General features: G+C 33.9%; 5 protein-coding genes across 5 annotated transcripts; 3 read left to right on the forward strand and 2 right to left on the reverse strand.

Moving 5' to 3' along the window:
* The first annotated feature begins 84 nt into the window (after positions 1-84).
* Positions 85-7,055, forward strand: LOC142532678 (uncharacterized). Its single transcript, XM_075639040.1, has 11 exons — positions 85-399; positions 1,043-1,268; positions 1,390-1,458; positions 1,800-1,880; positions 2,259-2,356; positions 3,408-3,642; positions 4,160-4,276; positions 4,959-5,271; positions 6,179-6,390; positions 6,465-6,526; positions 6,606-7,055. Exons 1-11 carry the CDS (start codon positions 295-297, stop codon positions 6,786-6,788), a joined length of 1,701 nt encoding a protein of 566 aa, XP_075495155.1. The 5' UTR covers positions 85-294; the 3' UTR covers positions 6,789-7,055.
* A 454-nt stretch (positions 7,056-7,509) lies between these two features.
* LOC142532681 (protein ABIL2-like) lies at positions 7,510-10,813 on the reverse strand. The gene is made up of 9 exons (XM_075639044.1): positions 10,479-10,813; positions 10,228-10,310; positions 9,979-10,129; positions 9,755-9,842; positions 9,551-9,640; positions 8,473-8,533; positions 8,291-8,379; positions 7,905-8,002; positions 7,510-7,811 (listed from the first exon to the last, which is right to left on the reverse strand). Exons 1-9 carry the CDS (start codon positions 10,620-10,622, stop codon positions 7,665-7,667), a joined length of 951 nt encoding a protein of 316 aa, XP_075495159.1. The 5' UTR covers positions 10,623-10,813; the 3' UTR covers positions 7,510-7,664.
* Positions 10,814-11,328: 515 nt separating this feature from the next.
* On the forward strand, positions 11,329-11,921 carry LOC142532683 (uncharacterized). The gene has a single exon (XM_075639046.1). It carries the CDS (start codon positions 11,376-11,378, stop codon positions 11,628-11,630), a length of 255 nt encoding a protein of 84 aa, XP_075495161.1. The 5' UTR covers positions 11,329-11,375; the 3' UTR covers positions 11,631-11,921.
* A 2,257-nt stretch (positions 11,922-14,178) lies between these two features.
* Positions 14,179-16,006, forward strand: LOC142532679 (putative xyloglucan endotransglucosylase/hydrolase protein 30). Its single transcript, XM_075639041.1, has 4 exons — positions 14,179-14,590; positions 14,757-14,857; positions 15,080-15,288; positions 15,409-16,006. Exons 1-4 carry the CDS (start codon positions 14,344-14,346, stop codon positions 15,941-15,943), a joined length of 1,092 nt encoding a protein of 363 aa, XP_075495156.1. The 5' UTR covers positions 14,179-14,343; the 3' UTR covers positions 15,944-16,006.
* Positions 16,007-16,128: 122 nt separating this feature from the next.
* Positions 16,129-17,019, reverse strand: LOC142532682 (uncharacterized). The gene is made up of 2 exons (XM_075639045.1): positions 16,785-17,019; positions 16,129-16,482 (listed from the first exon to the last, which is right to left on the reverse strand). The coding sequence occupies exons 1-2, from the start codon at positions 16,948-16,950 to the stop codon at positions 16,289-16,291; spliced, it is 360 nt and encodes a 119-aa protein (XP_075495160.1). The 5' UTR covers positions 16,951-17,019; the 3' UTR covers positions 16,129-16,288.
* Positions 17,020-17,094: the final 75 nt, after the last annotated feature.

Consider the following 17,094-nt stretch of genomic DNA (forward strand, 5'->3'; position numbering starts at 1 on the left):
ATTCACTTTCCCCCTTAAAAAAAAATTGGATAAATTAAATTATTAAATAAATAAATTATATATATTTTTATATCGATGGCGAAGTCCAGAATTTATCTAATTTTGAAAACCGAGGGCGTTTGATTTCACATTCCCGCCACCGATGCGTCAATTTTCTCTGATTTCGAGTTTCTCTTAAATCCATCGGTAATCATATTTTTCATTAACAAAATCCGTGATTTCTGTTATTCGATTCACATATGCATGAGATTTTACTCTGAGCTGCAATTCCGAGTTTCGTGAAACACACAAAACATGGGGAATTTGAAGCGATGGAGCGTGACTTACACGAAACATGTTAAACAGAAGCGTAAAGTCTATCAAGACGGTTATTTAGAGCTTCAAGACTCTGGCTGCAAGGTTTTTGTTTTTATTTTTTCGTTTTCCTTTGAATCGGTGTCTAATTGTTCAATTAATTTGTATTTACATTATACTTTCCACGATTTTCGGTTTGGCCTTCATATTGTGGTGTGATTTTTTCATATATCAAGTTCACGGTTTGATATTTCCTGTATTTTTCTTGCTTCACATAATTCCTTAAGCTGAAATTGTCTCTCATTGAGCAAAAGAAGTGGAAATTGATATATTCGATATGGAGCTTTACTGGCAAAGCAGATTATTTTTACTTGAGAATACATATTTTAGTGCTTGCGTTTCTGCTTTTGTTGTTAATTTTCTTTTTCAGTTGTGTAGATAGTAGACTGATATAAATGTGTTCAAGATTTGGAAAACACTTTTATCCTTGTCCTTGAATTTCATTAATCATTTTGACTAACTTAAAGTTTGAAATTTTTTTTTACTACAAGAGGGATTTATTTATGGTCAATCAGGGTTGATGTTAGTTTGTATTGCCTCTATTTGCACAATAATGACTCACATTTTTCGTTGAACACTAATTTTAACTAGTGTTCACCAAATCTCTCTGACTGTGGACATGTTTAAACGTAAGTGGAATGGCTTGTATGACTTTTAATCTATTGGAATTTTCTAAAATCATTTGCAGATCATGCTTTATGATGAATACGACAAGCTCTTGGAGACTAGGTTTGTGAAAAAAGATGATGTTATCAAATCTGGTGAATCAATGACATTTGACTCCTACCTTGTGGACATTGGCGAGCAGTGTGTGGGGAATAAACCTTTTGCTAGTTTGAATTGTCAAGATAACAATAAGAAAGTTAAACAGAAATTAAGTTCATCATGCAATCACGGGTACAAAAATAACTCAGGTTCTGTTGGCACTTTAAAAGTTTTTATCTTCTTTATGTTATTTAGAGCTGGTTCTCCATTAAATTGTTGGGAAATTGATCCAATTTTAGCTGTATGCAAATCCCATGTTCTGTTGAAAAGATAGGAAGCCTTATTTTGGGGAAAGAACTCGACTTATTAAGTTAAGTCCATCACAAAAAGTTATCCAAGGTCTGTTCGCTAACCTTCTCTGTGCTTTGTGTTGAAAGAATGATTGTTTTGTACACTTTTCTCCACTTATTTTTGTAAACAGTAAACAATTGTTTCTTGTTGGTGGGCATATAAAACTTTCCATGATATAATATTTATAGCTTGGGTATGGTCCTTGCCCCTTGGGGTAGCAATGTATACAATTGAATGAAAATGCTGGTGTCTTTGTTAATATTCTTTTAACAGTATATTGTTTTCGTGACTGTTTGTCCTCGAAAGTTTGAAGACGTACAACTCTAATTCACTCTGATCTTTGTGAGATCTTATAGTTAGCAAGCTTAAAAGTTATTCTCATTTTTCAGAGTTCAAGAACAGTGAATTAAACAAGTATAAGTCTTCTTCTTCACCAAGTTTTCCGGACATGACAAAATCCACTAAAATAGGTAAGTCCTTGACTTGACCATACGCTTGAAAAGCATAATCTTCGACTATTTATCAGGTGCAAGGGGGTTATAGAGTTCATTTTAATACACCAAGTTTACAATTCCGTATAGTTTGTACCGCCACCTAAATAATTTTTATAGCAATTATAGTCAAGATATGTATTAGAAGCAATGAATTTATTTTCTAAAATATTGGCATCTCATTTCATCTTTTGCCGAATGTTTTTTAAACAAACATATGCTTGCCATGGCATGTGACCCAATGACTGGTAAATAATTATGTTCTTTTAAATTCTAAGTTTTGATAATTTGCTAATTATTTTTCCAGTCTATCAAAAGTTCTTTGAGAAAAATTAATGATTCTCTTTTCTGACTAAGAATGGCAGGTCTTGTATACTACACAGTTAACACAAAAGGCGAAGAAGTTTCATGATGGATTTTTACATCTTATAGTTCGTGGATCACAAGGGAGGCAGGTATCAACACGTATTTTGCCGCAAAAAAACAAAATTTCAATTTTTCTATACTAGTAGTTCCAATAGTCATTTGGCTATCTTACTTGCACTTAATTTCAAGAAACATAGCAGCTTAAGGATTATGGTGGCAAGTACAACGTTAGGACCATGAATTTTTGGTGTAATCCTCAGCTCTCTCCTTCAATTATCCATTTGACCCTTGAACTTGATCCCTTCAAATGCTTCAACATAAAACTTGAAAAATCAAGGTAGACTTAAATTTGTAGTTATTAGTAGGAGCCTAAAAGTTGAGAGTTCAAATTTGGACTATTGCAATCTGAGTAAAATTTAGGAGTAATATAAAATATAAGCCTTGAACTTTACACCTTTTAGGCTAACATAAAAGCTTGATTCTCATGGATTTAAAGGTTGCCTGACTTAGAATGTTACCAGAATGAACATTATATTGGTAGAATTTGATGATTACTTGAAACCCTTTTGACACACCTTTGAGATGTTACAAACCAAAACAAAGCTGCACAACTTGCATTATTGATGTCTTAACAGCCAAGTATCCATTGATACAAGCAGGATGCTGGAGAAGCTTGATGCAAATTGTTCTAGGTAAGGTTGTCTAAGAACAACGAATAATAATCAAAATCAATGAAAAGAAAGCTGAAAGTGAAGGAAAAACCTTAAAATTAATTCTATCCTAAACTTCAAATATTAAGATCTCCCTCCCTTTTCATGTCTTTCCCTAGGGTTTTGAGTTCTCAAAATTCTTTAGTTTATCCTTCAATCTTGATATCAAGATCCAAATGTTTATGAGAGATTCAGCTTCAACATTAATTTGATCATTTTGTTTAAGTATGGATATCTTACGGCCAGGCTTTGTGCATTTCTTCATTTCTCGATAACAATTGTAAGGGCGTATCGCCTACTGCTCATCTACATCGTCATTTAAAATGAAGGCTTGAATTGCCCTCAGTGTTCCTTTTTTTCCATCCATCGTTTGTGTTTCTTTTATCCATTCAATGTATTAAAACTTTCTTTTATCGTTTTCTGCCATAAGGTCATGTTGTATGATACAAACAGACGGCTCTTGGATAGCATGTTTCTGAAAAAGAACGAACTAGTTGAGTCTGGTGAATCACTAGCATTTGAGGGTCATTTAGCAGAAATTGGAGAATTGGAAGATCATAAGCTGCCAATCGATTTGACTCCACCAGAGAAAAATCACAAAATAGTTGGAAAAAATATATCTGATAGTCAAGCTGAAATTTCATGCAACGAGAAATTTCATGCTGGTACATTCCTTTCTACCATATTTATTGAAGTCTGCATTTTGGTAAATCTTACTGTTTTTTCATGATTATCAACTTCATCCATGCCTAGTTTGGGGGTTTGGAAAAGTTAGCCAGTATATACATCACAAATCATGGAGGAATGTGTTCCCAGTTCAAAGTAAAAGCAACAGCATTTTTGAACTGCTTCCATTAAACTATTTTAGCAGTGTAATTATAATAGGATGAATTCGTCTCTTTTTTTTCATTTCTCTTCCTTGTACATATTTCAAATTGTTTTGCCAGGTTTTGTTAGATTTCTATGGTATTCAGGAGAAGGAGATGATCCATACATATTGAAGTGTAATCTGAAATTTTCATTTATTTTAAAGTTTAAACAAGTACATCCAATTAAAAGCATTTTATTGGTGAATTGAAATGTTTTCATTTCCTTTTTTCCTAAGGATACTTGACTTGGGGAGACATGGCTTCTAAATTCTAATTATCTCATCTCATATTTTTATGTTGGCTTCAATGCAAGGACAACCACAATACAACACTTCTCAAAAGGAACATTCTGACTTTGGTGATTCAAATTGCAAGGTTGTTGACACCAATATAATTTGTAGAACACCTACAAATGCGCCTAAACGTGCTGGTAATAAGATCCCTTGATCTGCATAGCGTTGCAACTAGTGTATCCATATTTGTTCTATATCAGTATAGATTCAGATAATAAGTTTTCTATATTTCTTCTATTGTACTAGTCGCAGTGCCTATCCAGTTTACCTACATGTCAAAATGACGTCTCACTCTTCTTGTTCAATGTTTTTCTTCTGTGATGTCTTATATTAGTGTTTGCTTTGACTTCATTCCTGTTCCTGCATCCAGGAAAGTGTGTCAGTGTTGCTCTTTTAGCAGAGCTGTCTATGATTATCGATGAACATGATTCAAATCATGTTTACCAACCAGTTGTGCCGTGGTTATTAAAATATCATTTATTATTTCCTAAAATAACTTTGTTTGCTAATCCTTTATTTTTGTTTATGTGGTAGTAGCATTCACAAGGAATTGGAATTAGATACTGTTCACGATGCTGCGTATTACAATTCATAGTTTGCGGAATAGACCAAACTGAGAACTTCAGAATCTCTTTGTTTCACTTTACTTCCTATGATATTTTAAGCATCTACAAATGATTATGCCAGTAAATGACTGCAAATATAATGTGCGAATAGCATCCGATCATCAATATTTTGTACAATTTTATGTGTTATTTCTTTGTACATCCGAATTCCTTCTTATAACCTGAAATGTTGCAAGTTTTTTTATTGTGGCAGCCAGTGAAATCTTGTCCATTCTCCGAAAACCCATGATTCAGGAAAAGTTGGTCTCAGAGAACAAACATTTACCGGAGGAGCACCATGGCTCACATTCTTTAGTTCATTCTGATATCAAGCATCACATAAACATCTATGCACAAAATTGTAATCGAAGTGCAGAAGTTAAAGTAATAGAGGAAGTCTTGGATGACGATTGCAGCAATAAGATTTTAAAATGTGAGGGCATTGAAATTCTAAATGATGCAGAAAATTGCTCAGTTTCTGAAGATGCGAGAAGATCTCAGGCTAGGTCAACTGCATTTTGTCTCAGGTATGCATGCTGGTAAAAAATGTGATCAAATATAAAAATAGTAATTTTTTTTATTAATGTTGCAATTGCAGTGATGTAAACAGTTTCAGGTTTCACAGTTTTGAAGTTATTGATGCATTTGTTAGTAATCGAAACACTGTCTTAAACTGTCTTGGTTCTTAGTAGTTCTTTTTCTGTCGATTAACAGGCAAAAATCATTGGTAGTTTTCTGTTTTGTTTTGGCATTAGCAGAAGTGTTTCTGGGGAATTTTTTTGGAAGTTAATATTGGAGAATATAACTTATATTTACTAGTATTCCTGAATATAACTTATGTGTGTGTGTGCATTTCTAATGTTATGTGACACATTCTAAAATTATGGATGGAAGTACATTAGGGAACATGAAAATATGATGAACAGATATATATTTTTGATAGAAAATGGAAATGCAATGGGAAACAGCTTCATTTTTGGACATGAAAAATATTTTCAGAAAATAGAAACAAAGGTATTTCTTTCTATGACGTAGGAAATATTGCTGTACTGTCCAAAAATTTATTCCCATATATGAATCTCACCTCTGTGGGAAATGATTTTGTTGTTTGACAGAGTTCGCACTTTCTACTAAGACGATGTCAACTAACTTTTAGTTTGATATCCTTAACTGCCTTGGCTTGCCCAAAAACAATTTACAGGAGTTCCGAATTAGCAAAAATATTTTGTGATATCAGTTGAAGATTTGTCAAACTGGTTAACAACAATGGAACATGTTGCATCATGGAAAACTTCGGAACAATGCATTTGTTTTTTAATCTAGCTTTCTGGTGGAATATATATGATGGATGATCAAACTCATTACTGGTCATTTTGCTAACCTTAATGAAGTTTGAATTTTCTTTCTTTCTTTCTTTTTTTCCCTTTACTGCAGCTCTGGAACTATTAACAATACATTGCTCACCTGTAATGTTGAGGGCACTGATAATAGTGAGTTGGAGTCAATTTCTTCAGCTGCAGAGCCTCAAATACTGGTAACTCCGACCTTGAATTCATTTGGACAAACAACTTCAACATCTGCATCTCTCATGAAATCGAACAAAAATGTGGAGCTCGAAAATCCCACCCACATCATTTCATGCAAAGGCAAGCTATATTTCGTAATGCTCATGCCTAAAACCTGGCTCTTTATGATGATTTAGTGAACTATAACCTTGCAGAGCTTGGAGCTAAACTAACCGCCGCATCAACAAATGATTTTAACTCCAATATACTAGAAAAGGTAAAATGTGTTTACGCGTTTTGCTGCATATGAATTTTGAGCTTTTTAACAGTAACACATTTTTTCCTTTCTGCTGTAGTTTTGTGAAGAAAACAAAGGAACCAGTAGTGTAGACCATGGAGGAGGAGTTCATGGTTTTGGTATGGCTGATTCAAATAATGGTGCTTCTCAAGATACCTCGGATGTTGAACAGGTGGCTCGAATGTATGATTTCATTGCAGAGGAAATAGCCGAGTTCCCAAGTTTTGATCTTGGATTTTGAACAATAGCAGTAGTATAATACTTCCCGTAGAACTTCCCTTCATACATGTTCATATGGTGTTCAAAATGTATAACCTACCACTCTTTCGGATCTCATAATACATAGAAGAATGTGACCGCGTATGTCGTTTCATGTATGTTTCTCGAAGGTTGATATAATATTTTGGCTTGCAGCCCTTAATAATCGGTAGAATCTTGCAGCTTGATGTCAAATAATAGGTCATGATGGCAGCTGATGTTGTGTAAATTATGCTCTACCATTATCCATTTTAAATGTTCTGCCTTCCGACATGTTTGTATGCTGGCATGGACCCCGTGATTTCCTTCATGCAAAAATCGTATATATATATATGGAAGCATTATTCTAGTTTTCCGATCAAAATTTTTGCTTTTATTCTTCCTTTAATCAACGATATACGTCAACATAAATGATAAAGTAATCTCCCGTCGACGTGAAATCAAATTTTAAAACTCAATTTGAAAAAATAGAAAATGTTTTTTTTTCCATTAACTTAAATAATCTTACTGTATACATGATACAATATTTTCAGTATCATATCAGTATTGTGAAAATTAAAAAAATAGTGTACAAAACTAAAATTTCAAAATTTTGTTGATCAAAATCCAAAATTTAAAAAGTGAGTGTATAAAAAAAAACTATTTTCCCTAAAAATAAAAAAACCTAAAAGATAAAAATTGAACACAAAAATTGTTGTTTATTTCAGTTTAATATAATTAAATAGTTGCCACAATCGATTGCTAGCGTTTAAAATCCGTGACGGATAAATTGTCTGACTGATAAAATATTAAAAAAATATCACGATCATGCACATATCAGTAATGGAACAGTCTGTACGTATCTATCATCTCCGATAATCTACGATTCTTTTCTTGATCGATGTATGTTAAGAAATGCTTTGAACATATGGCCACTTTTCTTGACATAAGATTCAATATCTCTTTCTCGATTTCTCATCTCGGATCTGCAGCACACGGAAACGGCTCGTCTTGGGTCTAATGGACGCTGCAATAATATATAAAGCACGCATATACGTTTCTTCGTCAAAGCTAGACTTCAATACAGAAATTATATCAAAGGTTGAAATTCAGTGATTACCTTGTGTTCTTCGTCAGAAGGGCTTGGTGACATTGATCTATATTGGATTGTGCCCGACCTTCTCAGTAGCAAACGAAGAGGTGAGACTGAGCATCTCCCTGGTTTGAAGTCAAGGGAGAATGTCAAAATATCATGAGTGAGCTCGCATGCATGTAGCTCAACTCTGCATGGCGGGGGCTTATTTGTATATTAATCAAATGAATCGAGTGATCCCAAATCGTTTATCAACCTATTTTTTTGGTCTGAACAGCTCATAGTTTTAATTATAGACATGAATCTTGATTAAGAATTGTTGTCAACATAAATACAATAAATTCAAAAATGTAATTCTTGAGAGCCACCGACAATTTGACATATCTCCCGATCCAAATATACTGAGAACTGACCTGATTCTTTATCAGACATGACTCTCCTGTAAGAGAAGATTTTAGAAATTGGAGAATTTTCAACACTTGTGATCCTTGACTGTCCTTTTCTGCGTAAAATATCACATTTTAAGATAGATTGATAAAATCTATCAAAAAAAAAAAGATAGAAAATATCACATTTTTCTCATGTTATCATTGACCTTAATACAGATGATTTATGCTCCGATTTTGATGCTTGAAATGCTTTATCAAATGTAATATCTGTGACAAAAGTAAATTTTCACTTCATTACAAATAATATGCCTTATAAATATTCAACTAATACTTTCTCGTTGAACCAGAGAAAGAGAAAGTAGTAGAATGTGTGCTTTATCTTAAATCCAAATAACCATATTTTTACGCAATTTTATTAGAAGGGTAAATTTTTTTCCCAACCCAATTAAATAATTCTTTTGTTTTATATTTATGCCACATGCTGAGTTCAACTTTCTTGATCCCTTCAAAGTAAATCTTGGCTCTGTTCATGCAGAACACTAAAAATCCTCAATAAGACAATTGGTATGCAAGTTTAGCTGTTTGGGGACAAACCCAGGTTTAACTGTTTAGGGACAAACTCAGCAAGGGACATGAGAAGGGCAGGAAAATTACAATTTTAGTCATGTCGGTTGTCTAGTTTTAGATTTATTCCTATAATTTGTCAAAGTTTAGCTTTCACACTAATTTATTAATACTTTTTTGTTTTGGTCTTTTTTTCCCCGAAACTACTAAATCCATCGAATATGATTTATTTGACATTGATTTTCTCTTATATAACACAGGTGACGAGAATTAAACATATTAATATTACTCAAATTTAAAATTATCTGATAAAAAATAAAGAGAAAATTAAAGCAAAACGATTCTCAATCTTCAGAGATGAAAGAGATGTTGTTTTGTTTTATTTTTTGTTTATATATATTTCAACATATAATATAAACTTTATTCTCGTCACATGAATCATGTAGAAGAGTATCAATGTCAAATAAGCAATATTCAGTGGCTTTAGTGGTTTCGGAAAAACCAAACTTTTGACAAGTAACATGACTAAAACTTAAAATAAACCAACTTGTTGGACTAAAATTATAATTTTCTCTGAGAGCCATCCCGAATATTTGTTTTCAAATATTCGAAATTCTTTAGTTAAAAACGTAGTTTCTTACCGAAATTTTACAACAGACCTTCATGCACACATTCTTATCACCGAAAGAATTTTAAAAAATAATACAACAAAAAAGTTACTTTGCTCTGGTTGGTGCTTGTCATATTCAGGACACGGACTGCAATTTTTGGGCAAAAACTTTGATTTGGCTGATGTAACATTATCTGCATCTGCACCCGAAAAAAAAGACATGACAATAATAAGCTCATGTCTAAATACAGAAAATAAGGATTGATATATAATTAAAAGGGTTACTAAAAAGTTGTGAAAAAAAAATTAATTGCCTGGAATGTTGTACTTCTTATGATGCTTTATCATCGATTGTTTCGACAGGCCTCTCAAATTCAAGAATCCTTGGTAAGTGCTTAATCTCTATGTTTTCATATATACATACATTAAAAAAAAAATCAATAGAATAATGTACCCTTTAGCTAGTACTCCTTCACCATAAAATCAACAATATTTTTGTGGTGATAATTAAATTCAGTAAGATTTAAATTAATTTTACCTGTTGAATGGAAGAATATCGAATATTTGTATCAGAGAATTCATTGACTTTTTCATCCAAGAATTTGTTGAGTTCATCAGCCACAGAGCCCAAATGATCAACGGTATGGACTAGAGCTCTGGCAACATAATCTTTCGACCCCTCTACCAAACTGAAAAATGAATATATCAAACTCGAATGATCAAAAACCGTACCAATTCTTTTGAATTCAGAACAAATAACATGCAGGATCTGTTATTAATGACATACAAGTGTTTATGCTTCTCGTTGACATAGGATGACTCGAAATATTCGGCTGCTGAATATAATTGTTCCTTCAGATTTTTCAAATCCTAGAAGCAATGAACGTAATAAGAACATCAGATGCATTAAAAACAAGATAGCAATCTATATCTTGATTCAAGGCTGAAGAATCTTTCATGTATTTGGGAAAGAGTCTTTAAATTAAAATTAAATCAAATGAACTAACAAAGAGTATGCACATAGGTATAGAGTTTTACCTTGAAGCTACTAGCAAGCTGGGAGCTGCGTTGTATGGATATATCATCCATCGAATTTGCAAACATGTGAGTATCCATTTGGTTCAAAAACAACTTCAGAAAGTACCTTAATTTATGTAATAAAAATGAAACGGAAGAACACATGCATGCATATAAATTATAGAATACATTTTCATTCCCTTCTATTTCAGCATCAGATTTTAATTTCTTTGTCTGTGAGAAAACGAGAAGAGAGAAGTTAAATTGGATAAACTACAGATCAGGGAGGAACCAAGAAGTTCAAAGATGAATATCACGTAATATACATACAAACATAGGCACACATATTATATAAATATTTTTGGAATTTCAAAATATAAAATCCTAATATAAAGTTTGCGAATTGACAGGAAATATATATACTGGTTATTTTTATTTAGTATTATTATTAGTTTGGTGGGAAATTAATGGTCTTCAATTATTTGACGACCTATGCATGGTTTATTATGGGTTTAAGTTGGTGGTTCAAATTCATCATCCATCCAATTTATTTTGGTGTCTTGAGTTTTGAATTATTGAACAAATAAAATAAATAACTTGGCCCAGGCTACATTTAATGCTTATTATATAATTCAATACATTTTTAAAGAATAATGTCCGCATTATATTTTGTACTACTGTATGATATAATTGGATCAAATCGAAGGTTATATTTAGTTCGCCAGCCTAAAGTATGGTAATTGTAATCGAGGACAGGTCCAAGTCCTGTTATCATGGGCCTATGATGGATTGGGCCTCGTTTTTTCCAGTGGGCTGGACTGTAATCAGCTCATCCCCCAAAAATGAAGATGTCCACAAATTCATCCATATAGCCATAAACAATACCCTCCTGTCGCCATTTCGACATAAGAATCGAGGATGGTGAGAGGGAGCGGAGTGCTACTAAAATGCGCCGGGGTCGGAATAAACACCTCCCTCCTGGAGATGTTGGTCTGCCCACTATCCAAGCAGCCCTTGAGACTTTGCGTGAAAACCAATGCCCTAATAAGCGATTCAATCGGCGTTTCTTATCCAATTGTGGATGGAATTCCTTGCCTTGTCCCCACCGACGGGAACATAATCGATGCCGCCGATCAATTACCTCATCCCGAGAAGGTAATTAGTCAACGTTGACCAAGATAAGGTTGTATTAGTCATGAATTTTGTAATGGGTACCGAAAATTTGTGGCATTTGTGGATTGTTAATTAAGCTAAACTTCGCGTCGAAAAACGCCAAAGACTAAATGAATCAAACTCAACGATGAAATCAGGTTCTTTATTTGTGATATAACTCTCTTGTATGTTTTGTTCGATAGTCAGTAGGCAGATATCACGTTCGCTACACGCCTTTGTGTTTGATGTCATAAAATCTATAGAATTTGATTCTAGAGTTTATATTTTTCATTGATGGATATTTTGATCTTATTTATACCCTTTTTCATATGAATGATAATCAAGATCACATTTGCTCTCTTGTATGATAACTTTGAATCAAATACTAGTATTCCACAATTCTTGATCTGATATCTTTTCTGGTATAGCTGTCGTAACCATCTTGCCCCGTTGCAGTCATTTCTTATGCAAATTGTTTCTTTCTTTTTTTTTTTTGGTTGTCATGTTTTGAATTTGTGTCCTGATAATGACAAACTATACCAAACAGATTGCATGATTTCCCGAGAACCATTCTGTTACTAGAAAATATCACTTTAGTTTTCTGGTATATTTGTTGTGGTCGTGGCTATTGTTTGGGGAAAATACCTTTACAACTCATATGCAAGATATCTCTTGTATAGTTGGACATTTATACTCTCTATTTGTAATTTTTCTTTTATATACAGAATCGAAAAAAATATGCTTAGTCAAAGTGAAAATGCTCAAAAAATATAAATATTATTGTTTTGAGAACTTTACTGCATCCGAATTTTTTGAAAGAATGGTTTCTAACTTGGCATCAGAAGGGGTTACATGGTGCCTCAATTCTTTCTTCTTCTTCTTTTTTTTTATGTTTTTTTTAATTCTGAATTATGTATAACCATGTTAATGTTAAAATACAAATATTTTTTTCCAATAATGTTTCATAAGCTATCCTGAACAGTAATTTTTACTTTTTAGTCGACTATGCTTATGAGAACATACTTAACACCAGTTAAATACACAATTGAAGTATTGCTCAAAGGGTAGCATGAAATTTTCTCCCATCACCAAGCTCATAAGCTTCCTTTCTTGGCTTCGCAAGCTGCCCTTCTGTTATCCCAATTGATGCAAGTTTTGAGTCATTTGGTCATATTAGAATGGATTTGTGCATGTTCTTCTGCTTTTGCTATTTAAATAGAGGCCATTAAAAAAACATGTCATATTCCTAGCATGCATTGCCCACGCAAAAACACGACATGATGCCTCTTTTTCACCTCAAATAGCCCACTTCCAAATGTGGAAGCTGCATCCATCATGCATGAAAGCAAGCCCAACCCAATCAAATTATCGTAAATTGTGGGGCCTAGGTCCCAACCTATGGTGCAGCATGCGAGGCAAGTGTTTCGTGGCCACAAATTTTTGAGGCACCAATTTTTTTTAAAAAATTAATTAATATGATATGTCTATGGGCCCAGATCATCAGTCATTATGCATGACTGATGATATGGGCCCATAGACATATCATATTAATTAATTTTTTAGTCATGCATAATGGTTAATGACCTATAAATGATGAAGCCCACTCTTAATTACTTAAACACGTTAATTCAGCAAAATCGACAGATTCAGCTTTCTTTCACACCTTCGACGGAGGCTAAGGACTGAAGTCATTCAAATACTCTAGAGAAGCAAGAGAAATCGGAGCAGTTGAAGTAAAAAAAAAAAATCTCTCTCTCTTCGCCGCTCAAACATATTTGGAATCCGTAATTTCAATATCTCAGAATTTTAAAATTGGGTATTTTTTTCTCTCCTGTAAAAATATTTTGAATTTGAAGAAATATTGCACTACTTTTTTTTATTTATTTTGTGATATATTTTTTTCTTTCTGAATTTAGAAGTTAGAACTATTTTAATATATCAATCTATGAACTATATGAGCATATTATCATTTAGGGTTTAAGCAAACATGCCTCACATAAAAAAACAATTAACATAAAAATGAAAGAAAAAACAAAATGAAGAGGCTTTAATTAAAAACGAAAGTGGGCACAAGTGAATCAGAATGACTTTGATAATAAGTTGAATGATCAAGAACATGATGAACTGAGTGACTACGCAATGAAGGCTCAAAACATATATACGAGGATAAATGTACACCTTTAGATTCATTTTTACACTATAACGATGTACTTTATTTATCAATGCATCATATGCAAACATATGAAACATAAATCTTATATATTAATTACCTGCGTGATCCTTGTACTAAAAGATCATAAATGAGATCCTCAATTTATAAAATATTTTCTGATTTATGTGTGTGTGTGTATATACATAATCATATTTCAAATCTTAGACACATAACCGGTTCAATTAATATTAAATATCTCAAGACATTAAATCACACACACACACACACACATAGTTCATGTATGCATAAATAAATGCATATATGTGTTTTTTCTCCATATGTAATTATTTTAGTGATTTTGTTACTAAGAAAAAATATATAGAAAATGTAATGTGCATTTGTGTATTGTGAATCTAAACTAGCAGAAGAGTCCTCTCTCGCCCCCACCTTTCACCCAAAATGACGCATACATGTCCTATTTGTTTGGTATGCAGATCGAAAGGGGAAAGAAATTAGAGACTTATTAGGAGAGAGGAACACAAATGATAAACAATAGAAACCAACAACATTTTAGGGAAAGAAATGGATTATTTGACGCAATATTCTTTTCTAACAAGAAGCTTGCCACCCCTTGTTATCCTCGTGTTTTTATTCATCACCACCACCATCACGGCTACGACCACGATCCCCGCCTTGAGAACAACCACCACAACTTTCAACGTAACGGCCCTCACATTTTCCGAATCATATTCCCCTCTCTTTAGCGAATTCAACATCCAACGATCACGGGATGACAAGACCGTTCGCCTCCTCCTCAGCCGTTTTTCAGGTCAGATTTTGTATAAGTGAATACCATTATTCAACATCTTGTGACGTGTTTGCATGAAACTTTAACATGTACGTTTGATGTGATTAATATTGTTTGGTTGTGTCAATACAGTTATAACACTGCCCGAATTTTCCTTACAATTTTCTTACTTTTATTTAATTTTCAGGTTCCGGAATTATATCTTCTGATTATTACAATTATGGTTTCTTTAGCGCCAGTATTAAGATGCCATCGGAACATACTGCCGGAATTGTGGTTGCTTTCTATGTAAGTACAATTGATTTCAATTATTCATTAATATTTTGATACTACATACTATAGTGATGTAATTACCATTTTCTTATTCAGTTTATAGAATACATACAAGCAAATTAAAGGTTAAAAAAACATGAAGGAGCTTTGGTATTATATATTAATATTTGGCATTCCAAGAAGTATACTAATCTCTTGATTTATACAAGTAGACCTAACAAAGATGGTTTTGTGTAGACATCAAATGTGGACACATTTGAAAGGAACCACGACGAATTAGACATAGAGTTTCTGGGAAACACAAATGGTAAGCCATGGAGATTTCAGACGAACATGTACGGGAATGGAAGCGTGTCTCGGGGGAGGGAGGAAAGGTATCGAATGTGGTTCGATCCAAGCAAGGATTCACATCGATATAGCATTCTCTGGAACCCGAAACGCATCATGTAAGTTACTTTTCGTGTTTGGCAGTGTGTTAAATAGTTTTGCTGAGAATTAATAGTTTTGTCTTTTGGATCTTAACATGCTGCTATATTAGCCGAATGCAATATTATTAATGAATTCAGATTTTACGTGGACAATGTCCCAATACGAGAAGTGATACACAATCCATCCATGAGGGGGGATTACCCGTCCAAACCAATGTCAATTTATGCTACCATATGGGATGCTTCATCCTGGGCTACGAATGGCGGCAGAGAAAAGGTTAACTACCAATTCGAACCCTTTGTTACAGAATTCACAGATCTTGTCCTCGAGGGATGCATCGTCGATCCTAACGAGCAAATATTGTCCACAAATTGCACGGATAGGATTGAAACTTTGATTGCAAAAGACTACTCTTCTATCTCTTCCGAAGGATACAAATCCATGAAATGGTTTCGCGAAAACCATATGTATTATTCGTATTGCTACGATAATATAAGATATCCCGTGCCACCTCCGGAATGCGTGATTGTGTCTTCGGAGAGGGAGATGTTTAAAACTACTGGGAGGCTGAGGGAGAAATTCAAGTTTAATGGCAGCCATCGTCACCACCGTGGGAGGAGTTCGAGGAGGCGGAACAACCGTGGCGTTGCTTCGGACCAAAAAATTATGTGATGTGATCATATATGCTAGATATTTTGTATTTGGTGTAACATCTTAGTGTGATCGAGAATCTGTATGTTTTCGTTACAAATTGTGTGATAGATGCTGATTAAGGAATTTTTATCTAGGTAAATTAGAAGTCAATCGTTTAATTAGATCGTAAAGATGAAATATATCAAAGATGTAAACTAGAAACATGATGTTTAAGCTTGTTTTTCAGCTAGAAATAAACAACAAACTTCACATTATCAACAAAAACTCTAACAAACATGAACTCTACGACGAGCGAGAGACAGAAAGAGAGATCAAGAAAAGAAAAGGAGGTAGAAGACAGCAACAAGCATCGATCGATGGGCTCTAAACACGTCCATCCCACAAGCATTCAGAGTTAGCTTTACCGGCCCTCAGAAGTCGTTCGATCTCTTCTGGAGGCTGCAATCCTAAGGCATTAGCACGTTTCCAACGGTCCAGTCTGTTCATGCCTAAGCAAGGGCCATACGCCATGTTCATGTCAAATTGCCTAAGAACATCCTCCTTGTCATCATATTCGTCTGCGTCATATCATGCTTATGTTAAAGTAGTCATCAAGCAAAAACCCAAAAAAAAAAAAAAAAATTGTACAAGGGCGGAATAACTAAAAAAAATACAAATCCGTGAAATTCAGTTGTTTCTCGAATATGTTAATTTTGATCGAGAGGTTTTGGCAATAACAGAACAAAAATAATTAAATGAACAGAGTGTCCAGATCACTTTAAAAAAGAGTTCATTCCGATCCAAAGTCAAAACAACTCTCAATTTTCTGCATTGTACTTGGATTTCAATAGAAAAGGAACAAGAGCGGAAGAGGTCAAACCCCGGAGATCGAAAGAGCCATGGGAAACAAGAGCAGGGGGTTGTACGACGTCGGATCCGCAGGAAGCAGAACCTTTGGACCTCGGAGTTTTCTTCGACGATGCTGGCTTTGTGATACCCGCTTTCTTCTTCTGTTGCCTAAAGAAACCCTTCATGTCGGAAGCCATTATTTCAGATTAGGCCTTTTTGATTTTGAAAATGAAACCTAGAAACTAATTTCGGCCCATAAATAAGGTCGCCATACGTGCAGTCCTAGCACGCTGAATTAATTAATTAGACTCTAAAATCTGTCCAGTTAGTTTCTAAATCCC

Source organism: Primulina tabacum, chromosome 18 (assembly GCF_025594145.1).
Source record: "Primulina tabacum isolate GXHZ01 chromosome 18, ASM2559414v2, whole genome shotgun sequence".
Taxonomy (NCBI): Eukaryota; Viridiplantae; Streptophyta; class Magnoliopsida; order Lamiales; family Gesneriaceae; genus Primulina; species Primulina tabacum.